At 43.7% G+C, this 27,060-nt stretch overlaps 1 protein-coding gene across 1 annotated transcript in view; it reads left to right on the top strand.

Annotated features, from left to right (window-relative positions):
- The window catches only part of LOC146185998 (nose resistant to fluoxetine protein 6-like), a 31,838-nt gene extending 8,230 nt beyond the window's left edge, over positions 1-23,608 (top strand). The window contains exons 2-15 of the mRNA XM_084607965.1: positions 1,269-1,480; positions 11,239-11,350; positions 11,923-12,007; positions 12,608-12,690; positions 13,057-13,236; positions 13,801-13,894; positions 14,406-14,492; positions 15,654-15,819; positions 16,523-16,605; positions 17,270-17,392; positions 18,009-18,129; positions 18,956-19,145; positions 19,704-19,846; positions 21,315-23,608. Coding sequence (XP_084464091.1) covers positions 1,269-1,480; positions 11,239-11,350; positions 11,923-12,007; positions 12,608-12,690; positions 13,057-13,236; positions 13,801-13,894; positions 14,406-14,492; positions 15,654-15,819; positions 16,523-16,605; positions 17,270-17,392; positions 18,009-18,129; positions 18,956-19,145; positions 19,704-19,846; positions 21,315-21,617 — 1,982 coding nt within the window. The 3' untranslated portion in view covers positions 21,618-23,608. The remainder of the gene's footprint in view (positions 1-1,268; positions 1,481-11,238; positions 11,351-11,922; positions 12,008-12,607; positions 12,691-13,056; positions 13,237-13,800; positions 13,895-14,405; positions 14,493-15,653; positions 15,820-16,522; positions 16,606-17,269; positions 17,393-18,008; positions 18,130-18,955; positions 19,146-19,703; positions 19,847-21,314) is intronic.
- Positions 23,609-27,060: the final 3,452 nt, after the last annotated feature.

Raw genomic sequence — 27,060 nt, 5'->3', positions numbered from 1 at the left:
GTATTGACTGTCGTCGCATGCATTTCCGCCTCGCAACCACAAATTCTCTGAACCGCCATAAAAATTAAAAGAAAATACACTAGCTCAAGAGCGCTATGTGCATACGAAATCACCGGATATATACTTTGCACTTTAAGTTATGTGCGTCGACGATTGCCAGCCAGAAGCTCAAGATCGTGCTTGAACGATCGCAGTTCCGCCTTTTTCTTAATGGCTTACCGCAGGCCGGGCGAAAGGTGTCTTAACCGGCCCCTAACAGTGTGTGAGCGGGCTCTTTAATTAAGCAATGAGTTAAGTCCTGCGTCACACGATGGTTAGTCTTTTGCATACAAGCTGGTCTAAATTCCGTAATCTGCCGACCGGTTCTAAGGGCAGAATGGTCAAGTGATGTAATAATGTGAGCGTGCTCGTGAACGCCATTGTCAGCGGTGACGTTGTGGAGCTGAGATGCGGCACTACCGCCTCTCTGAGAGTTTCCAGGTCAAGGTGGTAATTATTAAGCAACCATAAGGCACTTTTATTTTTCAGTGCTATAGTTTCTTTACATGTCGTTGGAGTGGAAAATAAATCATGAATTTCTTGCATGAAAAAGATGGGTGGTGTGAGTGCAAACCATCGATTCTGAAGATGTCTTCTTCCGTGGAATTTTTTTTTCCGTTTCTGCTTAGAAGCCTTCGAGCAAAACCAATAGCACGAAGTGGTTATAGTAAATAGGCTTGCATCGAGGTCTTGTCATCATTACAGTAATGCGAACATAAGACGTGTTCCCAATATGTTCGAAACCGAGATGCTTTCATGTGTATAGCACAAGCACACTGCACGCTGTGTACCACGGAAAGATTCCAGTTTGCTTGCTCTTTGAATTGAGCATTAAAACTGACCTTGCATTTTTTTTTTTTTACTGCATTTCTTTGCCGCTTTCTTGGGAGCTCTTTTGTTAAAGTTATTAAGAGCAAATTCCCTTGCAGCTGAGTGTGTTGTTCAGAAGTATACTCTTTGATATTTGGGAGTAGATATTACCTTAATTATTGCGATGAAGTCAGTGAATCGTGTAGTTATGGTATAAGGCACAAGGTAATACGTCTAAGTTCATGCAACAATGCACTTCTGGACCACGACGGTAACGCTGCCGTGACAAACTGCTCCTAGACCATAACTTTCGCTAGTCTATGTTGGTTATTTTGTAAGTTTTCTCTCACCGAAAGGGGGAAACACCCGTTTTTCAGTGACATATTTCCTTATTCATTTCTGTCACCTTTTCTACGTAGTGATTGACGCAAGCGGCAAGTACCCGACGGGCCTGTTCCAGGGCACCATCTCGGACATCGGCGCCTACGACGAATGCGTAGAAACGGTTGTGCACGACCAGTTTGGACACGTGCAAGTAAGCGGCCAGTACTGCAACATGTACATCAAGCTGGTCAACGACACCTCTCTGTTCGACCACATGCTGCCTGCATTCCTCATGACCAACAAGCGGGTGAGTGTTCCAATGTAATGTATTGATTATAGGTCTTATGAACGGGAAATCACTAAGTTCCTGTGCGACGTGTCGTCGGACGAAGCAGAACGCGGCTGTCGACACAAATTATTTAAATAGCGCAGAGGTGCAGCAGGAGAAGCTTGTTCCCCATCAGCACGACGTAAATTTCTTGGTGGCGCGTTGCCGATCTATCAGGGACCAGTGCTATATATGGATACAGTTGTGGACAGGGAGTAGCCGGTTTCACAATGCGAATCTTGTTCATAATATTTAAAATTTTAAACAAAATTATCTACAGTAGTGAGGTAAAAGATCAGCTCAGGATGACAAAAGAAACTCAGAGCTCTTCATTTGGGAGAACTCAAAACTTTGCTAGCGTTATGGTTCGTCCACATGAGTTGGTAAATTACTTCGTAAAATTTGATGGACTGCCATCCCTTCAAAAAAAGCGGCTGTTGTCGGAGCCACTGGATCGTGTTTTTCGCTTGTGTCGTGACTATCTAATCAGAAAAGTGTATTGTTGGTATGAAACATTCATACCAGAGAAAGTACACAATTTAAAAAGAACTTCACCTTCATCAGCATCGCCGACCACTTCTGGTTTTGTTTTTTGTTTTTTTTTGTGGCGTTTTATGTCTTTAATAGTGTCGCTCGGTGCACATTTCTCCCTGCGCAGTGAGCTACCGCAGTTAGACGAGCTTGTTTCAGGGCCGCAAGTAATAACTCAATTGCGAGGCACGACTTCGTTGCTATAATAATCAAAAGAGAAACAAACAAGAAGAACACTGCAATTGGCTCAAAGCTTGTTCGACTATTACCATTATTTGAATGTATTTCAGGTGATATTCTACTTAAGATGATTGGCAGCAAAACTTTACGTTTAAGTGATTCCAATTCAACTTCACATGTGAGCACGTCAAAGTCAAACGCCTTGCGACACGCTTTTCTGCAACACAAAAATTTATCGCCTGTTTCTTTTCTTTTTTTTTTTAGTATTTAATCCACTTTTGTTCGCCGACAATCCATAAAAAAAAAGAAAAACTCACTAAATCTGTATAGGTATAAGTTTGTGAGCCTTATCTAACGATCCGAAGCGAGAACGGCATGCGGCCACTGAGTGCATGCGCTACGGTACATTACTTCGTCTCGAATCGTTATCAGCGCTCCGTCTGGCTGCCGTTACGCCACGCAAAACAGACCTCGATACTATCTCACAAACTTCCTCAAAGAGCGTGCTCCGCGGCTGTTGCCCTTGCACGGTAAATAGACACTTTCACTATCCTTTGGCGGTTGGCAATATATGCCTCTCGCTCGGGGCTCCCGTTCAAGTGCCGCGCAATGCCCTTGCTTAACTCTCCCTGCTAACTCAGACGCACCCGAAGCTGCGCAAGCATCGTCAGAGACTTCCTTGTCGGAAAAAAAAAAAAAAATTATTTTGAAACTAAATGTTTCTTCAGGATGTAGATATATTTTTTTTTTAGTCCAAGCTCCCTCGAGTAACTAATAAATTGAAAGGTCACTAAAGGGTGCCTTGGATTGGTGGCGGTTGGCTTTTGAGACGCACGAGCCGTGTGATATAAAAATGGGCCGGAAGTTGAAGGAACGCGAGCGCAGGAAAAGTTTGCGACTTTAAGAATGGTAAACCATGGAGGAAATGGAGATGAGTTAGAAAAGGACCTTGTGAATTGAACGCTGTCAGCGAGCCTTCAAAGATAAATGCGAACCGCTAAGGCCTCCGAGTTGAATTGGCTGGATATTTTATACGCATAGGTTTTCAAGCGGTACCATTTTAACACCATGGTCTTGATAGCGTGAAACTCGGTTTGTGAAGCTGCACCTTTTCGCAGCAAGCTGTAGGAGGAGCCTTCAGGTGGTGTGCGTTGCTATATGCGGTATAACTCATGAAAGGTTCTCCGTAGGAGGCGATGTGTGTAACAAAAGCCCATGGTACACGTTGTATACAAACAGGTGGAGTTGCTGTTTACGACACTAGAACGGCAGAGAGAACGGCTTCCAATTATCATTATGCCCCATACAATCGGGGCGGTTTTACAACACCCAATCACATCTGCCAAAACCTATTTTGTGTAATTCAATATCAGGAGTGGTAGTTCATTAACGCTTGCTCAAAAAATACACAGCGAAATCTCCTCGTATTACGTCGTGACAAGACTCCTGCTCTAGCTTTTGGTCGACGTCCTTAATTCTCCTCATATTGCTGTCTTCGACCTGCACGTGAAAAACCGCGAGGATACGTAAAGCATCCGAGTAAACGCTATGGAATGCCGACTGCGCCGGGAGGCACGTTTAGCTGCCACGTGCTTCGTCCAAAAGTAGAAAGCGGCCGAGGTGTGTCAAGGGTCTAAGAGGCGATGGCCTGCGCTTGCAAGCTGCCGTGACATCCGCGCTGTGTCGCAGGGAGGGTAACAGAGTGAGCCCAGCAAGGAAAACGCTCCTGCACGCACCCGAACTGTGCAGCCTTGCAGAGACACACAAATACGCAGAGAGAGAGAGAGAGAGAGAGAGAGAGAGAGAGAGAGAGAGAGAGAGAGAGAGAGAGAGAGAGAGAGAGAGAGAGAGAGACACCTCGGCGTATGCGAGCTGCAGAGAAGAAACAGTGGCGCGTGTCAGCTAGACGGGATTCGTTATCACTTTCTACAAGCGCACGCGTCTGGACTGCGAAACGTACACCCATCTTGAGTTAACGACGAGCGTCGCAGTGGAGTTGGGAAACGTATCGCACAGCGTACGAAACACCGGGTGTACCTTAAAAATAAAAAAATATTTTTTGGCGGTGCGGTGAGGATTTGAGGGGAGGAGGTTACCTCGGCTCTCTTCTTTAAAGTTGGGTGCAGCACACTGAAACGTAATGATGCAGGTTGCCAGCTGCAACCTAAGATAACCCCTAATAGACAACTATTGCCTAGTAAGTAATTGGCGTCTCTCGTAGCCTCAGTGGCAACATTTTATTAAACCGTGCAAGAATTTCGGCTTTAAACCTCATGAACCAAGCCCTCACTTTGGAACTATTCGCAAGCCCGTAAATGCTTTTAATCAAACTTTATAGTCCCTGAAGGAGCACAGCGGATATTTTCAATGCAGCCCCTGTGCCCTTCTTTCTCGCTATCATCTTTGTCTTGTTGCAATTCCTGAAGACGTCGTCTTTGCCAGCCTGTGATATTATTGTTGATAGCAAGGCATCGGAGGCAGTATGTTCCAAAATGAGAAGAAATGAGGACGCGGTACTGAATACATACTGAACATTCCTTGAATAAAGGCCCAAGCGGCCTCTAAAAAAGCCTGCATGCTTACACGAGCTTTAAAAATTTGGCCGACAACGAAAGTATCAGCTTCGTGCCACTGCACGCAATCAATGCGATCTCTTGCTTCGCGATATGTCCAATCTCGACTGCGGTTGATGCCGCGTTCTTGGAGTGGGCACGTGCGGCACACGTTCTTTGCACTCCCACGTGTCATTCGCAAAATGATGCACGCACAGAAAAAACATTCTGCATTGCTCCCATTGAGGGTAACTTCAAATCAGTACGGTTCATTGGGCACGTATACATCTCGTGGCCGGGTCGTATACGCTTTCGATTTTTTCTTAACATCTAGCTCCCGATGCGTTGACTCACACAATAGTTACTCTAATTAAATTTATGCGACCTAAGCAGTGTGGACTTATAGGTAACCTTGCGACTGTAGGAAGAAAACTTTAGCCGCATCAATGCCTCTATCTATTAGAGAAGGCGGTCTGCGCGCATGAGTGATAGATCCAAAATTCAGACAATGAATCAATGAGATCAGTTTTGCTAGGTGGTCATATTCCGCTCCACTGCCGACTAAGTACTATCCGCTATCGCTCTCCTCTATTTTATGGCTAAAGGATGCGCGGGACATCGCGGTACAATAGGAGAGTGCAGTAGGACATTAGCTCTGCCACTAACTATATCGAAGGCTAGAAAACCTGATTTAGCCATTACGAAGACATAGCGGTATCTCTGACTTTATTGTTAAAGTCAGTTCAGTGGAGTCTCTTAGATGTTCGGTGCCGAAATATTGGTGCGTAGACGTCGTACTGCGTTGTGAAGCAGCAGTGGCCGGTACCTAGATGAAAAAAGCACGCTTTATCAAAATAATGTCTATGGATAAGTTAACCATGATGCAAACGTATACAGGCACGTCTCTTCCGGTAACCCAGCATCAATTTCTGGAGTCAGTTCTTGTTTTAACGTGATTGCTCGCCATTTACTATCATAGTGAAGACAATGTTTGGTCGCATCACGTATCGTAATCAGCAGAAGCAGTATTACGACCACATCAAGATGAAAACCTCTTCTAACGGTCGCCATTTAGTGCTAGCTGCTGCCGTGCTGTCCGAACAAACTTCCTAAGGTCTGCTCTCGAGCTATGTTTCGCCTTTTACAGGCTACATTTGCCTTCTCTTCGAATTCCCTCTGCTCGCTTACCTGCTCGCCGCATTCATGTCTCACGCATGTTAATTTTTCATTATTTCTTCTGCGACACAACTATGTCGAGTTTCTTCACTAAACTACTTTTGTCTCCAATTTATTCTTTTATCGCCAAAGGTCACCCCAGCAGCTTTCTTTTCCACAGTGCTGTGTCTCATGGGGAAGTGTCACCATCAACGATGAACGACATTACACGGTACTCAGAGAGACGCCTCTATACTACGTTACACGGGTAACACGCAGGCTTTAATCTGAGAGGGAGAAGCTCTAGGGTTTTGCACAGTACTGTGCAGTAGTTGGCACGGCACACCAGGGTTTTCTCCTCTATAAAGCGCTGCTCATAGAACAGAGGAAAGCTAAGGAGACACCGCACTCAATGCCATCGCATACGTTACCGGATACATTTAAACTTTTTCCCGTGGTTTCCGAGGTACGTGGCCATTTGAAAGTGCTTCGCCGCTTTCTCCGGCTTCAGAAACATTGGCGGGCCGAGGCCGCATAACTAAGTTTATTCAGGTCATTCGTTGTATATCACCATCCCGAACGGAAAGGTCCGCTGGGCAGTGGAAAACATTTTCCGACGACTTTCCTCTTTTATTTCCTTCTTCGCTGGCAATGTTGAATTTGCCGCTTTGACGACTGAGTCAACACTACAATAAACGGGATTCTTGATCACTGGAGGCCTAAAAACATCAGCTGGATCTTTTGACCTCCAAGCTTTCCGTCGCTATACATAATCGATGCTCCATACATTTTGTTAAGTGAACCGAGCTGGGAAACACAATGCAACACATCTATGGTCCAAAGCCTCTCGACCAAAGCAGTGGGGATGTCCGACTGACAAACTGTTCATTATGGCCATTCAAAACACAGCCGGTGCAAAGCACAGTCGACGCAAGGCTGCTCTTCGTAGAAAGCAAGTCAGTTATTCGTAGCAAGCGCGTGTAGTTTCCTTGCGGGTTCGCTGCCAGCGAGTAGGATTACGTTACCGCATACTTCCCTCACCTTGAAACATCGATTGCACCTGCTACGTGCCGTACTTGGACGGTCAAGCGTCCGCAGGACCGATGGGATATAATGCCATGTAAATTGTGAGGCCTAATAATGGACGTCATTCGACAAACGTAAATGCAGAACACGCGTTCGAAGAACAAGTAAGCGACAAAAAATAAAAGACCAGATCAAAGCCTCAACAAACAAAAAGTCAGGTACATCGGCACGCGCGTTCGCGCTTCATTAGCATATTAGGATATAACCTTGCGCCCACCTGATTGACGCAGAAAAGTGTCCAAAGTACTTCTTGTAGGAAGGCTTCACATTTCTTTTTCCGTGTAGAGCGGTGAAGAGTAGTATCTTTGTCTCCAAAGCACATCGGCTGCTCTAGCGGAAAATAATAGTATATAAATAAATGCTCCATCCACACGAGAAACGTTTTTCCTGTTTTCATGGGCACGAGCTGAATCCGACGCTAATGTCTAATTGTTCGGTGACCGAGCCAGCGACTTAAGATAGCCCAGTACTCTAACTACAAAGATTGCAGCGTTATGGAAGAACAGTTATGGTGGTATTACTGAGCCAGTGTTCGACATCGACTTCAAAAGGAGGCCAATAAAAGGAAATTAACGCTGAGGAAGTCGTTCCAAATCATTCAGCGGTGTCTTGAACAAAAGGATATTAATAATCATAAGGAGTAGTTTTTAGTCCCTGGCCATGTGTTAGCTTTCGTCTTATCTGTTAATTTTAGTTGACGATGCATATTTCGTTGTCGTTTTCTAGCCGTTTGTCCTAAATGTACTTTTGTGTTCTCTTTACTTTCGATACGCTGGCTTCAAGTCTTTTATTACAACTTCTAAGTCGCGATCCAGTGTATTTCAAATTAGCGGTCAAAAAAAGGGAGGCAAATTTGGGGGACTACTTTATACTTTGGGGATTTATGGCGCATTTATTCAATGCAAGCGTGTGGTCTCAGACCTACTCACGCATTTTGCTAGAAGACCTACGAAAACAAACGACATAAAAAATAGCACCACGAACTAGATGTTGAAGGCCAGTTCAAATCAACATTGAAAAAAAAAAATCATGACGTGAGCAAAGTAGGAACAACGCGGCAGAAACCCTCATCGACAAGGCACATTCATGCACACGGAACCACTCTGACTGTGATGGCTGATGCAAGGACACCGTCGTTGGCGGTACAGTAATATTGGAAATCCAAGCGTTATTAAAATATTGCGCCTTAACACGATTATCTGGTTGTCTATACGATGCCAATTTAATAAAGTTAGTCTCTAGAGGCTCGAAGTGAAGCTTATAGGCCGCGCATTACAAAACGTCACAAAGATGGGACGGCTGCGTTTCGATGGAGGCGAAACGAAGAGCTGTCCGTGTGCTGTGCGATGTCAGCGCACGTTAAAGATCCCCAGATGGTCGAAATTACTGCGAAGCCCTTCACTACGGCTCCTCTTTCTCTCTATCCACCTTCACTCCCATCTTCCTCCCTTCCCTTATGGCGCGGTTGCGGTGTCCACAGAAAACAAGTGAGACAGTTACTGCGTCTTTTCCTTCCTGTGAACCAATTATAATTATTATTATTAGGGAAGCATGCACTGTTCGTCACTGCTGAGTGGCATCACAGCCTTCATATCCGGTGACGCAGTGAAGCCAAGCAGTAAAGATATATTAATCATTCCGAGCTAGCAATAGTCGATACGTCATGCGGGTTTCTGGGAAATATTTGAGACTCCGGGCGAGGTGCGTGGCAATTTCTTTCCGGGTTTGGGTTACCAGGGGCGTTGTGAAGAGCGCGGTCAGTCTTTGCGCCGCCTACAAACGAGCGCGTGATACTCGCCAGCGTTCAGAACACCGAGATGCAATTTCTTTTCCGCTTCAAAGCAGCCTCTGACGTACGAAACAGTTAGTGTGGTAATTTCACTTTGGTACGGGCAACGACTAAGATGCTACAAGGGCTCATCATCTCATGAATATCGCGTTTGAAATGAAATTAGCCATAAGGTTTCGTAAGGAACGCCTCGCATAGAAAATTTCGCAAAGGAAAAGTGCTAACGGTGTACCTATTTAGGCGCAGGTGATGAAAGGGGATGTTGAAGCAAAGGTGACAAGAGATGAGACCATGAAGTAAAGTTCTCTTAAAGAAGTCTCATAGCAGAGGATTATAGAATAAACTTGTCTGCACACGCAATTTAAAATCTGAATTACCCTTTTCGTCTCGTACCTATAACGTGCTTGTAAAAGCGATGTCAAAATTAATGAACAAATACAGCAAATTCGCTTTGTTCAAACTCGCTTAATTCGAGCTTCCAGAATATTCAATTTGCTGGTGGTGTCCACAAGAGTAGGACGTCTGCTGGAAAAGACTCACGTTAATGCAAACTTCCCAAAATTCAACAAGTTTTCTGTTATAGAAAAGAAGAACGTAGAGAAGAAATATTATAGCAAGCGAAATTAAAGAGTAGCTCCCTTGCACGTGACAAGTTCGCTATTAAGTTTGTTCGTGTCTGTAGCGCAACCAGAACATTTACCTCCGGTACGAAAATAAGAATAAAAGACGCACCGTGACCAATGACACAGTGACTGCATTGAATGCACGTAAGGTTTTACCAAAGCATAACTTTCTTTCTAATGTAGCAGCAATGTTCAAGTTTGCTTTTATCCTCTTCGTTTGTCGATGAAACGCAACTTTAGCATCTGAGATAATTTACAGCACGCACCAGTGCACTTGCATCAGCTATTTCGTTGGCGCGCTCTTATGAGGACAAGGAAGCAATCGTGGCGACATCAGGGAAAATGAAATGCACCATCGTTGAATATGAAAGCTTACGCAAAGAATTCTGTGAGCTCTAAACACACAACAGTTCCTGGAGTGCGGCATATCGTTCGGGAATTTCCCATCTCTTTTGTGCGTCGATTTTCCTTGATGTGAGCGTCTGTTACAAGTAAAGGAAGAGTCAAGCGTGATCAACGACTGATCGCGCATATTGACAAACACTGAAACTAGGTATAATATTTTACTACTCTACCCTTGTATACCTATGAGACAGGCGAGTATAGTTTCGATTGTTACCTATTATCACTTGTAGCTATGCTCACCACTTTTATCCATCCATCGGTGGCCTTGTCTCGGCAAATATGAAAGTAAGAGTAATTCGCGCGATATAGTGTATTCAATAGGGCTGAAAAACACAAACGCGCCATAGTAGGCAAAAAGAAAAAGAAAGCTACATGGAGTGACGGGCATCTGTTATGAAACTAGAGCTGATGCAAAAAGTAGATCGTTGCGATGTTTCTCCCATGAGGTGGAGCGCTTCTAGTAATCATTTGGTAAACCGCTAAGGCTCCATGTAGTTCTGTTTATGTAATTGCACTCAAATTCATTTTATCTCCTTGAGAACAACGGAAGGGGTTCAAATAAGAAGTTAAACAAGGTCACTTCATCGCATTCAAACCCCCTTTTCATTGCATATAGTAACGACAGAATTGTATTCTAAGAATAATAAGTACATTTGTAAATTTTCATTTTACATCACAAAGTAATATTATAAATTTTTGCATAGCAAGCCAAGTAAAATAAAGCACCTATCATTTTTCTAATTATACAATTCTAGGTACAGTATGTAAAATTTAAGTCAGAGAAGAGGTCCTGAGTTCAGTCAGATCAGCCGAAACCAAGTAGCACTGTTTTAACAGGGTGTTGGACAGTGAACATGATAAGAACTGTTAGTACACACCGTGAGACAATTCCCGGTTACTCTTGTAATGCATGTTCTTTCGAAATCACTGAACTGCATTGCCACTGTATAAATAGACATATGCGTAACTAGAACATTAAGATATAAATCAACAAAGCAGCTACCAAGCGGTATGTCTTCAGCGATTTCTTAAACAGCATAATGAAGTCTTTTGAACATCATTTAACCAGTTTATTAGGTGAAACGTCGTAAAAAATATAAAATAAAAGCAAACATAAGAATATATGCGATTATACAGTAAAGAAAACAAGAAAGGGCACTGCTTATTTGTTAAAACGCAATAAATGATTAACTTTTCAGAGCAGCATAATGTATATCAGTATCTCCTTTTTTTTAATTTATCAGCCAAATTTGCCTGGAAGAAGCTCATATATGTATTAAGTTGAATTCGAATGGACGTAAATCTTAGTCATGTGCTCCTAGAACGTTTCACGCCGTTCTATTTTAAATGCACATCTCTTGTACTGGTCGTCTTGTTTTTGGTTGTTCGCTCATGTGTCACCCCTTTTTCTCGCAGACCTCAGAGTTGTTCCAGCTTCTAGACGACGAACGAGTCAGGGGGCTTCGTGTGGGAATCTGCACCATGTCCGACTGTTCCAGAGAGGACATCCAGGCTATCGCAAGCACACGTGAGATTTCGCTGCTATTAAGATCAATGTGGAGCGATAAGAAACGCTTTGTCGCGCTACGACGAACTGCTTCAGCATTAATTGCGCCGAGAAAATACGTGCTTCTGACAAATCAGGAGCACGCCATGAACGCGTCGCGCATGCTTCCGATTGTTAGGAAACGCACAGTACAGAAAAGAAAAAAATCACCTACTTGTTAAGAGCTCATGAATCGTTTCTTTCCTAAACTACCTGCCTATGTGTGCCGCCCATGTAAGAGAATCTGAGCCATTACAATGCAATGGTAGGAATTGAACATAAGGAAATCATACAGGATTATCATATGCATCTACGATGCTGCGAGTTCAAAATATCAATAACGAGGGGGACGCGTGCTACAAGATATCCGTTTCAGAACATGTCACTCATCCCGCTTCATGACGCGTTACAGGTTTTGTTATTTACCCTTTCTGTGCCTCAGTCGTATCTCTTTGAAAGTCCTCAGTCGTATCTCCTCAGTCGTATCTCTTTGAAAGTCCAGATCATCACTGCTGAGTGCGGCTGATGCACTTAACGTTATCTCACTGATGCAGTCGGAGAAGGAATCGCCAAGATCACGGTGAACGACTGCGTTACCGGGGAAGCCCAACAAATCACGGCCTTCCAAATAACGCTGATGTAAGTATGAGCCCATTCAGTTAGTGCTAATTAGTATGTGCGCACAGAAGAACCCTGTACACATGGTTCTTCACTGTTGCGCGTGAGTCCAACTGCACAAAACCCAAGGCATCCCAACAGTTCACGCTTCTTGCACCATAACGTCGTGATGATCAGCGAAGCTCTTGGTTACCCTGTTAAGCATTTCTACATTAATAAAAAGCTCCCATCCTTAAACGTGCATTTGAGATTCACTTATTTTGTTCCGGAGCTGTGCAGCTACACACATAATCACTGTTGGCAGCTGCAACGCGTTTACTTTATTCTCAATATCTGTAACGAACTCATGAAGAAGTCTGTGACGTATATATATATATATATATATATATATATATATATATATATATATATATATATATATGAGGGCACACGCTTCAGAATGTTTACTTAAAGAAAAAAAAAAGGCGTCACTCCCTGTGTTACTGACTGAAGAAACATGTAATGTTTTAGTGCTTAGCATACTGCGGTGTTCAGTACTTAGTATACCTCGGTGTTTAGCACAATTGGGCTTTCCGCTGTGCTGATGATTACCGTTCCTTTTTTTTTTTTTTTTTTTTTCAGAGCCCTGCTTGGAGTCAATATTCTCCTAGTGATCCTCAGCAGTGCTTTCGACCATTATGCCACGAAGAAGAATATTAAGAGGAGTAAGTACCACGCCGTTAACATTCGTTACTGCAAATACTATTAATTCACCAGAGAAAGGTTCTAATGCTGTCGTTCTTCCTGAGTGCAGTTGTCAGTCTCATGCATATGCCAAACCCACCTTCCTTGGAAGGCTGGAGACGAATAATAAACATTGAATAATTTTCGATACACAATTAAACGAATTTTAATTTTTCGTTCACTTTTGTTATCCTTAAATATTCCTGACCTAGCCAACACTCTTTCAGTAAATGGCTAATGTGCTAGCTTTTTTTTTTCTCACCTACGAATTACGTCCTAGTGCTAATCACTCATGAATCGTCGTCTTCTTTTCTTCTTTATCTCCCTAAACCCTATCTCGCGTACAGCTATCGTGGTGAAGCTCCTGTGCGCCTTCTCGCTGCCCCGGAACACGAACATTCTGCTTTATGTGTCGAGAAATACGCAGTCCGAAGCCTACGCCTACCGCTTCCTGCACGGGCTCCGGTTTTTCAGCTTGTTTTGGATTGTTCTCGGGCATACGTCCATGGCCTTCGATCCAATCATCTGTGAGCAACACACATGCTACAACTTCCTCCTTTCTGTCGCGCCAGTTTGCAGTTAATTCTGGACTACATAAACACATGTCATTTTAGTAACGTGGGTTTCGTGAGCCCGCAACTACACCAATATGTGAATATGGCCTTATTACTTGATAAAAATATCCACCTTCATGCTGGAGTTGCAATTACGGAATTAATTAATAAAATTAAACTGTAAAGGGCTTTTCCTTTCCGCCTTCCTGATGTTTGCTTGACTGTGCCAAAGACAGTACGATTTTAAGATTTGCTTTAAGATTTGATTTAAAAATTGCTAGCCAAAAGCTGTCTTAAATTTTGAGCCCCTTTGAGAAATTCTTCCCTCTTGATGACACTTTGGGGCCATCATGCTTTACCCAATGTGTGGTAAATAATTTCTTTGCCAAAACAAGAACATTAGCAAAATGAAGAAATTAGGCAACGAGACTTCCTTTTGGCAAATATATAAATAATACTAATAATAAATACATTTTGACTGAGTGTTAAGTTTATATGCCCCAAAATTGATCATTTCTTTTCCTGTTTTTGCTACAGCGAGGTTCGCCAACGTTCTGGAAGCCACAGGCAGCTGGTTCTTCTGCACCTTTTCCACAGCCTTCCTTAGCGTCGATACTTTTTTCTTCCTGAGGTATGACAAAGCTAAAGCCTAATATATTGCTTACGCAAAAGCTTATATGACTAAACATATATCAACCTGGTGAAATGTGCACCCTTAAGGTAGTTATTAGAAGGCAATGAAAAACGCAAAGAATGTTCTGTCATAAATTCGCGGATTCATTAATTTTATGAAAAGTCCGTCAATTCAGTACTTTCATTTATAATCAAAGGAAGAAATGCTTGTCCGAAATTGAATAAGTACTGTTATTGAAAGTGAATTTGTACAGAAGTTATAAGAACAGTGTGAATGCGAGAGAATTTGGATTAATTACTCGGGGAAACATTCCCTGAGTCATTACATCGGAAGAAGGGAAGGAATCATTCGGGAAAGTGCATGCTAATACTTAGCAACCTTCTTGCAGTATGTTGTGTGGATGTGTGGCCGATGACTACTGATGCCCCGTATATATAAACGTTGTTACATTGTACACTAAATAGACGTTCGAAGCTACAAAACCCTCGCATGTTCTCCTATTTTACAGCGGATTCCTCTTGGCCTTCAATGTGATCAAGGTTGACTTGAGCGCGTGGATAATTATTGCGGTTGCCTTGACTCGACGAATCATCAGGTATGTGGTTCGAACTATCGTCGCTCATATCCTTATGCACGGCACATATGCTTCTCATAAAGCTGATATTCATTTTAAGGCGTAAGTTAATCAGCAGGAAAAAATTAATTTCAACAAATGGAACAATTTTTCTAGGCGACCTTCCCAACAGATGTCGTGCTGAACGAGAAATTTTCGCACAATTTTTCCCTCCATTATTATACCGAGCATTCCTTGTTTTACTTCTATATATTCTATTGATTCTTATTTGCTTTTTGACCACTTCTTTACTTTCTGAGCAAACCTGTACTTGAGCATTTGCATGTGTTCTGTCATGCAGAACATCTCTTCGCTGATGATACAGTACACTTATTTTGTATTCATTGACAAAGAGAACAACAAATTGGGGGATGCCTCAGCCCTGTCTCTAAGTCTATGTTGCGACAACGTTGATAGCTCCAGTTCATTGGCTCCGCTTGCGGTTCCTTCTTCTCGCATATGCATGCTTCTGTTCATTTACTCTGTAATGTTTTAACTTTATCCTACGCATATTCATTAGCATATATTCGTAGGATACCGCGTTATATAAACATAGCTGCACTAAAGCACGACTATAAACAAGCCGTATGAACGTGTCTTTGTTGGCTGCATGGATAACGAATCTAGATTCAAGAGTCCTGGGGGGGCTGGAATCCAATGCCCTCCCATATTAAAGGTGAAGCCAGAGTTGGCAGTGTCTATCAACTCGGCCTGTCATGTGGTCTCGTGACGTAATACAACCCTACGACCAATAAAAGCACGGTCATGTCTCCTGCCAGCTAACACCTGCCAGGGGCATGCTCGTAATATGTCGCTCACGACGCCGAGAACGGATTTTGTGGAGAACGAGGCCTTGAACGCTATCGCGATAATATATCCATTTAGGAGCTTTCCTAGTTTTTGTACATAAAATTTAAATATACGCCCTACGTTGTACTTGCGTAATCTAGTACAGGCATTAGGTTAAAATCAAATAACAGTTACAGCTGTACTCGCCTCAGGGAAATGGACATTGCCAAGATACTTCGCGAGACTTTAGACGGACCATGGATATGCTGTGCTAATGTTGTAAAGAAAATATTATGGGGAAGAGTAGGTTGACCGTTTCTAAATATCTGGGTTCGTCTATTTTACCACTCGCAGGGTGATGATTCCAATGGGCTACGTCATCTTGGCCTTCTTTCTGGCACCACTGTTCTTCTACGGCCCGAACTCGAAGATGCTTTTCGACAGCTACTACGAAGAAGTGCATCAACGCTGGTGGCAGCTGGTTTTCCAAGTGCGAAACTTGTACAGTTCGAACGATATGGTTCGTATAATTTGGTTTCGCTCTCGACTAATTCTTATATTCCGAGTGTCTGGTTGCTTGTTGGTTATAATTTATTAATTACATTAGTTTTGTTGACCAATTTAACTGCCCGTAGTTTAATAATAAGCTTGTTCATTCGCTTACTCCTTTGCTGATTGAAAATTTTAAAGTAAGTAAAGCTGGGTACACCGGAAGAGTGAATTTTGTTTGTTTCGATGCTCGATAGTTCGAACCGCCAAAATGGTATCGTTGATTCACGTAAGTTTTGAAAAATAAACAAACAAACGCATATTCGTAAGAAAGAAAACCGCAGAAACAACAGTACAGAGCTAAGGAGACAACACATGACTTTGTCTCTGCGGTTTCCTTCCTTACGATGTCACATCAACTGGCCTACCGCGACGCTTTATTAAATACGCCTTTTCAAGGCTGAATTTTTTACGTCGATTAATAAATTTTATTATTTCACGAAAGAAGATAATAGAAATCAACAATTCGACAAGCTTCCGGAAAATTTCTAGCGTTTTTTTTTGGCATCGAAATCAATTCGGAGTAAAGTTTAAGAGCCTTGTTTCAATTTCTCACAGAACATACGTTGCGACACCAATTGTAACCCAGTTTTTCACCGACAAGATTCTACTACGTGGTCAGTGTTTGAAAGCTCTCGATAATCATGATACTTATTCTGTTTCGTGTCTTACAGGAATGCTTCGCCCACCTCTGGTACCTTTCTACAGACTTCCAGTTGTTCCTGGTCTGCATTTTCGTCCTGGCGCTTCTCAGAAAGTAATATATTATTTTAAATTCAATCTCATTGAATCGGAGGTTAGTCGTTATTTAAGCACACTACAGGGTGTATATTTGGTCGAAGGACCTTTCTGTACACTAAACGTCTGTCCAAAACAGCTGACAGCTAGCGCCAAATTTGGACAGTTCACGTGAATCACTAAAAACAATTGTTTTAAATGCAGGCGTAAAGTGCACCCTTTTTTACTCAAAGGAAAAAAACTAGAACTACACGTCAGCGGTTACAATATACGGCCGCCTCGTGAAACTTGATACGAACAACTATGGCTCAATTCCATATTCTTTCTATGTAGAGTACTTGATGGACGCCTGTAGGAAGGAATTATCCAGAGTTACGAAAAGAATTGTGCGTCAGCGTGTGCGAGGCATCGACATTGAAATGAATTTATTTTTGAACAGTACAGGTGAGCTCAGGCGTGTAGGGGGTGAGGGGTGGAAGGGGCATTTTAAGTGTAGCCGGCTGCAGTACACCTCTCTTTCTAATGTATTTTCTTGTGTTGTTGCTCCATATTTAGCTTTGAACTAAAGAACTCCCAGCCTATAAACTTCTATACACTGCATAAGTTCATTTAAGGAAGCATATGCAACTAATTCAATTAGGTCACGTGGTTCTTTAGTAATCAATCCCTTACGGCTTTCACAGGCGACAGACTTGGATGATGTGGACATTCCTGGCCCTGTCCCTTTTTTGCTGCGCCTTCTCCGCCTGGCAGATGCAGACTGGAAAGTACCTGCCGGTCATCCCGTCAGTCGTCGGGGATCTCACGTGAGTGCCAGAATGATCCAGCGCGCAGTAAGCCGAAAAATGCGCACCATTATTTTGCCCCCATAAAAGCAACGTGATACCTTTAACCAAATATACATCATGAGCAGATGAAGAAATTCACAGCTGTTATCTAGTCGGGAGCACTATGTCAATCCCGTGCTCATTTAAGCCACTCAATACACTTTAGAGCGACCTCCTTTCGCCATATTTTCATACATTTATGTGCCTTCTGGAGGCTGTGCGCGAGAAATAGCTAAATTCATCACACCGGATTCAGGGCTGCGAAATGGGATATGTAACATTAAGTGGACAATTGCTGTGACGAGCAATGCGCAATATTAAGCGTCAGCACACAGCCCTGGATTATCAGCGTTCCAAGCCTTCACTTCTGAGCGTGACTAACTGCACGCTAGGAAGTGTTTGTCCTTGCACTTCCCAACTCTTCATACTGTCAAAGATCACTTACTTTGTACCGCGTGTGCTATGCGTAGTTTTCTGGTATGGCATCAGCTCTGCCTATAAAAATAATAAAGCGTAATAACCACCTATAAAGTTAAACTCACTCTGTTGCGAAGAGAATTGTTCATTAACCTTGTTCTCTCGATAACCTGCGCAGGACTATGGCAGACACGTTCAATGAAGTGTACATGACGCCAACATTCCATGGCGCCAGCTACTTCCTTGGATGCGTCACAGTGCTAATCCTCCAGAAGTACAAGAAGGCCGAGATGTCACGGGTAGGTACTCGATGACATTACAATGTGGTGTTAACCTGTCCTTTTAATGAGCAGAAAATCCCACTGCTCGAAGAAGATCTAAGGAAGTTCTCGGGGACTTTCGTCGCAATTTTTTGTAATTTATTGCCGCCTAAGCCAAAGTAAAGCATAATTTGCAGCAAAGAACAACCATATACAATGCACCCATTCAACCTTATTCGCTGACTTCTTTGCCGCAATAATAAAGACACCTTTAAATTTCATCACGCGCTTAGGGCTTCAGTAAGCCACCATGCGCTATATCGTAGTTTAACCAGAGTTTGAAAACATTCCTGTGTTCATGCATCCTAAATTCCTAATGTATAACATGTATTTTCGGTATTAGGTTTGCGTAATATTTTCTTGCAAGCATAACTTGTCTTCATGGTCATGATATTAGGCAATACAAACACCGCGTGAGACATGTAAGAAACTAAGGTCTGGGGAAACAGTGGAAGAAGCCGACGTACTTCTCCGAGTTAGTTTATGATCATTATAATGGCCGTTACGTTCATATTGCGCATTTGATCTGCATTAGCAGGCTGGCATACAGTTAAAAAAAAACACTAGTCAATAATGCATACTAGCGCGTTTGATACTCTCAGTATAACTAGAGTCAACGTGAACCCTACTTGGCAGTGACTGTGCTGAATGCTCAGCTACGTGACTTTAATCCCGAAACGCAGTGTAAATTTTGAATATTGAGCCTATTGTATGTGTCTGGCAGTGGTTGGTCTCTTATATCAAAAGCGCCGCGGCTAGCTCGGACAAAAACGTTACACCACATATGCTGTAATATTGCTCGCAGGCCACAGAGGTTGTGTTATGGTGCGCCAGTGTTGCCTGCGCACTCACCTGCATCCTGGCTCGCCGCCGCTGGAATGCGGGCATGATAAACCCGGGCGCCTGGGAGGACGTTGCCTTCGCCTTTTTCGACAGGCTGCTCTGGTCGGGATTCCTCAGCTGGCTCGTGATCGCTTGTGCTAGGGGTCGAGGAGGTGAGTTACATAACTCCTCGTTATATCAAGCAAAGCAGGACGAAGCGCCTGGATCCGTGGAAGTGCAGAGCCACTTCGGTATAGGCAGCAAACCTTAATGGATCCGTACTCTCAAAGTGAAAACTCATTTTAGCGTTGGCGCACGACACGACCTAGTCACTTGGTACTGTTGTCAGCGGACGTGGTAGGCACTTCATACAGCTTCAGGAACTCCGTGCTATTGCCTTTTTGTGGCTGTGTCAGAAGGATTCTTCCTTGGCTTTCCCCTGTGGAAATTAATTATTAATAGCGAGTGCCTACATCATTTCCCATAATTGTTAATACCAGTGCTAATTTCACCAATGCGATGTTTGAAATCGTTTTCATTTAAGTACTTGCCATGCACAAGCCTTGTACGCGATTATGAGTAGTCATGTATTTGCCTTATAGGGTTTCATTAATATCGCACTATGAACACAAAACTGTCAAAGATGACGACATGAGCCAAAAATAGTTTGCAGAGATGTTTGGCTGAACCGTGAAGTTTTCAACGTGACGTTTTCTTCCTAAATGGCGCAGGCTTCATCGGAAAGTTCCTGTCGTGGGGTGCGTTCGTACCTCTCAGCCGTCTCTCTTTCGGCGTGTACTTGGTACACCTTCCGTACTTCGTGGTCATGTGCTTCGTCTCCAGGGAGAGGATCTACTACTCCATGCTCGGAGTGGTGAGTGCAATGGGCGCACTCTTAGCCCCGCTCATATCAATTTATTCTCTACGCGCCCTCTGGTGTACTGCACATTTGGATTGCCGCAAGAAAGCTTCATGACTACTCGCAGATTTTCGTTTTCTGACCGAGCATGATCGCATGTTTCTACCTTGCATCTTTGGTACGACGGACGCGCAGGCTACGCTAAATCAAAATACCAAGTCTCGCGGCTTGCATAAAATGCTCTGCGGCTGAATCGTTCTGACAACTTTCAGAAAACGCGTTGGCGACAATTAGGAACCAATTTATCCCGAGTTTTTTCGTACATTATATGTACATACATACATTTCCACTTACTCTGCATACCTGAATATAAGAGCGATAATTGGCGAGTGGTTTGAGGCAGGGTTCCTAAAAGGCAAGCATAACAGGAAACGTAAGAAAGTTAGGTGGGCGGATGAAATGTGAGCTAGTTTGCGGGAGGCAAGAGGGTACAGTTGGCTCAGGATAGTGTTAATTGGAGGAATATAGCAGAGCCAGTTGTCCTGCAGTAAGCACAGTTTCGTTTATGATAATGACAACGACTGAGATGATAGGTTGTAAAAGAATTAGGTTGCGATGACAGCCAGCGAAGGTGTGGTTACTTGATGAATTTGGCAGTCAAACACGTTCATAAATACCATGCGCTAAAGATTGGTGCACATCATGCTCGTCTGAAGAGACAAGTCTGGTCGACTGGCTGTAAGCTACCTTCCCAGTCAAAAAAAAAAAAAAAAAAAAGAACTAGAGAAACGTGATAAAATACAAGATATTTTGTAGTTCTGCCGAAAGTCAACTTTTTTCGAGTTCTTCCCAGTCGAAAACGAAACATAGAACCGATTCAAATGTACGATAAAATATTCTGTATTTCTGTCGTGATATCACACTTTTCTGATGCATAATAATAAATTGGTTCACAGGAAGGGAAAGGCGCAGTAACTGTCACACTTGCTCTGTGGACACCCGAACTGCGCCTTAAGGGAAGGGAGGAGGGTGGGAATGAAAGTGGAAAGAGAGAAAGAGGAGCCGTAGTGGAGGGCTACGGAGTAATTTCGACCACCTGGGGATCTTTAACGTGCGCTGACATCGCACAGCACACGACGCCTCTTCGTTTCGCCTCCATCGAAACGCAGCCGCCGCGGTCGGGTTCGAACCCGGGAACTCCGGCACAGTAGTCGGGCGTCTTACCACTGCACCACCCCGGCGGGGCATTTTTCTGATGCACTGTAGTACTTTTCTATAGTCTGTACTTCTGTAGTATTATTCTGTTGTAACAACAAAAAATTCTGATGTTCCTACACACATTTTTGTTGCCACAACAGATTCACTGTCACCAACACAGAAATTCCTTCGTAACAACAGAAAATGTTCTGTAGTTTTTATCTCGTTTTTTTTTTCTTGCACTGATGAAAAGCAAGACTGACAATGCCGCTGGTAATATTCGCAGATATCGACTACATTTTCCATCTTCGTGTGGAGCTGCATGATGAGCTACGCCTTGTTCGTCCTGTGCGAGTGTCCGACGGGCGTCATCGAAAAAACCTTCCTGGCCTTCAACGGACTCGAGAAGACCGTTCACGGGCGCCGTCGGTCAAAGCAAGCTGGCAGCGCTGGCTGGCCCTACCCCAATGGCAGGAAGCCACAGCCCGTCGTGCCGACGGTCGTCGTGGGAGAAGAACCGTCGTCCCCGCCGCAGACAGCCAACGGCTGTGTTTCTCGAGACGCCAATCAGCAATCGTGCCGGTTGTGAGGCGCTAGGACTTCATTGCACTTCATCATCCTTCATCAACACAAACTGTCTCCATTGCAAGCGATTGTTCGAGCAGTGTAGGGTGTCGACTGCTGTTCGTGGCCTCACATCCCTGTATACGTACGCTCACGGCATCCGCGAACTTTACGCGGGGTTCATTTGTCTTAAGGGGACGCTATGTAATGCTGCGCGCTGTGTTGTGATGCATTTCGGTGTGAGCGCATTGCGTACGTAAGCCCGGGTGTGTGAAATACAAAGCCAAAGAATGGCCAGTGGCTCACATGGAAAGAGAGGTTGCACTGGCCTCTGCCGAATGTATGTGAAGTGACACAGTGACCCGCTTTATGTGAAACATGGCTGTGCAGTAGTACCATGCAGAGCCAACCCTCTCCGTTGATTGCTCCGACAGAAATAGGTGCCGCCTTGCATCGATATATTCAGTAGTATTGGAAAGTGTTTGATGACATTGTTTGGACGAGCTTTTGGTTGTATGACTGTCTGAAGAAATCATCGAAACCACAACATGAAAAATGCATCCCATGCTGATTCATAAAGTTACACATATGCATATATGGATCGGTTTGCCGTACTGATGCGTTTTGCCATCTGGGTATAGAAGACAATGTATGGCTGTTTTGCAGTGTATCATATTTAACATATATTTAAGTCGGCATTGACCACATTCTACGACGACGGGTAATCCTCGCCCGAAATGAAAGGGCATTCGGGTGCCATGCGATAGCATTTTGTTTTTCATTTTCATTAACCGTAAAACGAAATTTGATTTTCTTACTAAGCGAATTCAATATATTGGGCTGACATGTAAAGCTCTTCCTGCTAAATATGTTAACAAGTTCGCGTTAAATACTTCAACGAACGAAAGTGACAAGGAGAACAGAATATTTGAGGTGATATTTTATACTTCAGAATTCAATCATAAATGACCTCACATCCTTACCTGCATTTAGGACACAAGCTTGGAAACGAAACCATGCGCACGGCACAATAAGCTATTTCGAAGGACTGTTATACCGTAGCTTGGCTAATTTCCGTAGAAGACGCCTACTGCGAGCACAAATAACATACTTCAAAATCCACTTCAATCTTTCTGACTCAGAACTATCTGCACGTTAATAACGCTGCTGACTGTCAGCAATTTAAAAGCTGTGTAATCAAACTGGATACTGCCGGGATAGAAGCCGTGACCAGGCTTCCTAAAGCTAATTAAGCATAAAACTTTCTTTAACGTGTCTTGAATTTTGCAACTTGTATAAAGACCACTGTATTATCATATGGTTGCGCAGCGTGTTGTTGAAGGCGAATACTGTCGTTTTGTTCCGTTATATGTCCTGCATAAGTCATTTCTGCAGCGGAATAATGTCCAAGGTGCCTTGCAAGTTCAAGAATCGTTCACCCATAAGTAGGACACAGCATTTAAACATTGAGCTAAAAAAAAAATCCGCAACCAACTTTCATCTGTGTGTTATACGGCACGTCAATGCTTAAAGTAAGAACACATTTCTTCTTTTAAGAATAAAAAGTGCACAGAGGCGGAATGGAAATCAGACATACGCACTAAAAAGTGTTTACAGGGTATTCACAGTACACTTATTTACCATTTGCAGCTAATATCGTTCGCAGTGGGCGCAAAGACGCTAACTACTTTGAATATGGGTGGTAACGCTCAAGTTTTGAATGCGTTCCGCATATTTACTAGTCCCTTAATCAAAACAATGCATTTTGGAACACCTGGCATCCCGGAATTTCGCAGTATATCATTTGTTGAAATCTCACTGGTTACTTTAGCTTCTATGTGATTTAGATAGGCTTTTGTAGGTGCCAGTGATGCAAGCGGTTCTATATTTATCATCATTTTTTTTTTCTAGATTCAAAGTGAATAGTGACTTTTCAAAGCAGCTATGCCAAATTGCTGCACATCATTTTTTTTTTTTCAGCTTTGTACGAAGCTCTTGCTCGGATTCACGAGTGAAATAAACTTGTACATATTAATGACCTTTGTTTTGTTTTTCCTGACCCCCGAAAAAAAGGTGCAAATAGACTATCGAATCACCTTGGGGTCTCTGTACAACCTACAACCGCTTACCTTACATGCTAAGATGCATGGTCTTAACTTCGATCAATCCGGTCGGAAAACAACGGTTTTGTGACTCGGATAGACCTGACTAATGTGATATGAGTTAAACATTAAGGATAAAATAATATAAAATGAATTACAGTTGCCGCCACCACTGCTTGGATTCGTAAGTGAACTGCGGACGCGAAGGTCGCGCGAATGTCACATATCTCAGAGACAAGGCTACGCCGTCATGCATTTAGAAAAAGTATTCAAGGAGTCCATTTCAGTGTAGGCTACACAAGTGCGAGTGAAAAATCCGGAAGACATTCTCAGCAATAAATATGTCGTTTGCTACCACGCAAACATCAACGTAACCAGAAAGGGTAATGGAAGATTTTTTACCGAGGACGAAAACTGGACGGAGTTTTCTAAATAGGGGTTCGTTTTGAGGCAGAGCACACGAAGACTGGAAAAGAGCTGGTTAGCTGCTCATCCTTGGCCCGCCCGTGCGAAGTTCAGCCTAAATAGAAATGCCTTTGTTTCTTGTTTTCGTTCCAGAATGGCCGTTGCCGTCCTTCTTTGGCAAGGTGTTGTAAAATGTGTGTTGTGAAAGTTGCTTGAAGTTATCATATTTCACACATCAGACAGCGGTTCATGCTGTTGGATGGGCTTTACAGTGGTTATTTCAGTAAATGGAGAAGGAAGCGTACAAACACTACACTTCTGGGAGTTCGCAAGTGAGGCAGGCATTGGCATCAAAATGAGTTCATCATCATCATCATCATCATCAGCAGCAGCAGCAGCAGCAGCAGCAGCAGCAGCAGCAGCAGCAGCAGCAGCAGCAGCAGCAGCAGCAGCAGCAGCAGCAGCAGCAGCAGCAGCAGCAGCAGCAGCAGCAGCAGCAGCACCCGGATTATACCCACTGCTAGGCGAAGGCCTCTCCCATATTACTCCAACTAACCCGGTCCTGTACTAGCTGCATCCACCTGACCCCTGTGAACTTCTTAACCTTTTCCGCCCACCTAACTTACTGCATGCCCTCGCTACCCTTTCCTTAACTCGGTAACTAATTTCTGAACCTTCGTGACCATCGGTTATCCTTGCCCTGTCCATGTCAATTTCTTCTCAATCTTCACTAGAATGTTATTAACACGAGTTATTTCTTTGTCGACTTATTTCTCTGACTAGTTACTTCTCTGAAAATGTGTTCACCCTGTCCCTACCCCCTACCCCGTGAATAATCATTCGTGCCGTCAAAATGTAATAAAATTACTCACTCGCACTACATGAATATTGTCTCGGGGGGAGGAATGAAGTGTGTAAAATATTGCAGCATCGAATTCAGTGAAACCGATGTTTTGATCAACGTCGACATATATGTGGCCGATAATATTCTGAAGTCACTATATGGACGCTCTTTTATATAAGTACAGCACCTTGCATCCTTATCACCTTTGGCCTCGTTTGAGAATATGTGCTTGTGCTTAAAAGCAGCTATCTCCTGAAGGTTGCTCCTGGTCCTACGGGGCTGGGACTGGTAGGTCACTGCCGCTTGCGGTGGGGGGCTAGCTTGCCACCAGGGCCTGTATTCCGAGTTTGCGTCGTTATCGAAAGTGTCACTACTCCCTAACCTCGAGTCATCTGATTGGTCGAAACCCCGCAACATGATTTTGCCACCTCTTCCGGTTCCGTAGTGGCAACATCCAGTTCCGGCGTTTCGACCAATCAGATGACTCGAGGTCACGTGAGATAGCGACACTTCGATAACGACGCAAACTCGGAATACGGGCCCACATCTTTATTTGTTGTGTGCCGTCATTGCACCCGCTACCGTTTCGGTGGTGGACGACGACTGTTGCGACGCGCGTCTTTCTGTCTCTGTTCTTTTTTTTTTTCTTTTTTTTCTCTTCTATCCGCACGAGGCAGCAGAGGTGGTTCAGCTACAGAGCCATTAGCAGGCCCATGCATTTTCTTTATCTTCTTCCTTCAGCCCACGGCCGCTCGTGCTTCCATCGAGCGGCCGTGCTTCAGCCACAACAACAATACAGGCGTCTACTCAGTGGAACGTAGCTTTACGGACGTATGCCAGTGGCCATGGACCGATAGCGCCGCCCCACAAGACAGCCGAACGCACAGCTAGTTAGAAAAAATGTTCAGTTGAAAAAAAAAAAATGAACAGAACAGGAACCAGTGAGCAGGACATTTCGCAAAATAAGAATTAGGCGCACTTTTGAAAGCAAGGAGTAATGATGCCCCGAAAAACAACGCGAGTGCACCCTTCTAAGACTTCAGCGCACAAACGCAGACTTTCAAGTTGACAAGCTCCGTATAGCAGAGCACAGCAACGAAATATGCGAGAAAACGGGAGTATCTATGTTTTTTTTTTCTACAAATGCTTTTAGGTAATCTCAAAAAAAGCTATCGGTCAGCTAGGTGAGATTCGGCCAATTCATCTTCATATTTAGGCAAGTTTACGATCTGGCATGATGCAGTCTCTAAGGCTGAGCAATTTTTGTTATTTTGACATGCCAGTTAGTATCCTAGACATGAATTAACTTTCAGTGACATTGTCCGTGTTGACAAACTTATGAAGGTTGGACAGATGAAACTAAAATTCAGTACAATAAAACAAACCAACATGAAACTTATTTTCAACGAAAAGAAGTTCCAATCGAGGTCCGGTTGCGAACAGATTCAATCGAGTTCAAAAGTGACCTCAATTGAGGTCAGGTAACGAACAGAGTTTCATTGGGTTCATTGGCGTTCCTTGCGGACATCGAAAAGCTTTCGCGAACGCAGGTAAGTGCTGGAAGCTCATATCACATAGTCCTTCTGAATTTCCATAGAAGCTGCCTTTGCACTTTAGGTAGCAGTACGCGATAAAGAGCAGCTGTGTGCCTTCATACCCTTTCAGATCCTCGAGCCGATCGTAAGTATGGTTTGCTCCATTCACATAAGTGTCAACCACAGCCTTCCCGGTGATTATTTCAGCCATGGCATCTTCATGATTTCTGCCACGAGAGAAGGCTCCATTCATGATGCAGTCGAACAGTGCCTTGATGTACATGCGTTTCGACACGTCCTGCTGGTAGGCGCCGAGGAACAGCCGCCCAAGCGTCAGCGCAACGAGGAAACCTAGGCCCCCATAGTTGAGGACGTTGGCGAGATTAGCGTCGTAGTGAAGAAAGGACAGCGAGTAAGGAATCACTTGGAAGTCCTCGCCAAAACGAAGTGCAGCAAACTGCATTGACACCATGGCGTTTACGATATCTGCATTCCAGTCGTCGAATTCGGACATTAGGACCGACTTACGCCAGTTGTCGACAAACGATTCGCCCAAGTCGAGAGAAGACTGATCCGAAGCGT

The sequence above is a fragment of the Amblyomma maculatum genome, chromosome 6 (assembly GCF_055883805.1).
Source record: "Amblyomma maculatum isolate TAMU_Amacu chromosome 6, ASM5588380v1, whole genome shotgun sequence".
Lineage (NCBI taxonomy): Eukaryota > Metazoa > Arthropoda > Arachnida > Ixodida > Ixodidae > Amblyomma > Amblyomma maculatum.
The sequence above is the reverse complement of the archived record's forward strand: the minus strand, read 5'-3'. Positions and strand labels throughout refer to the sequence as shown.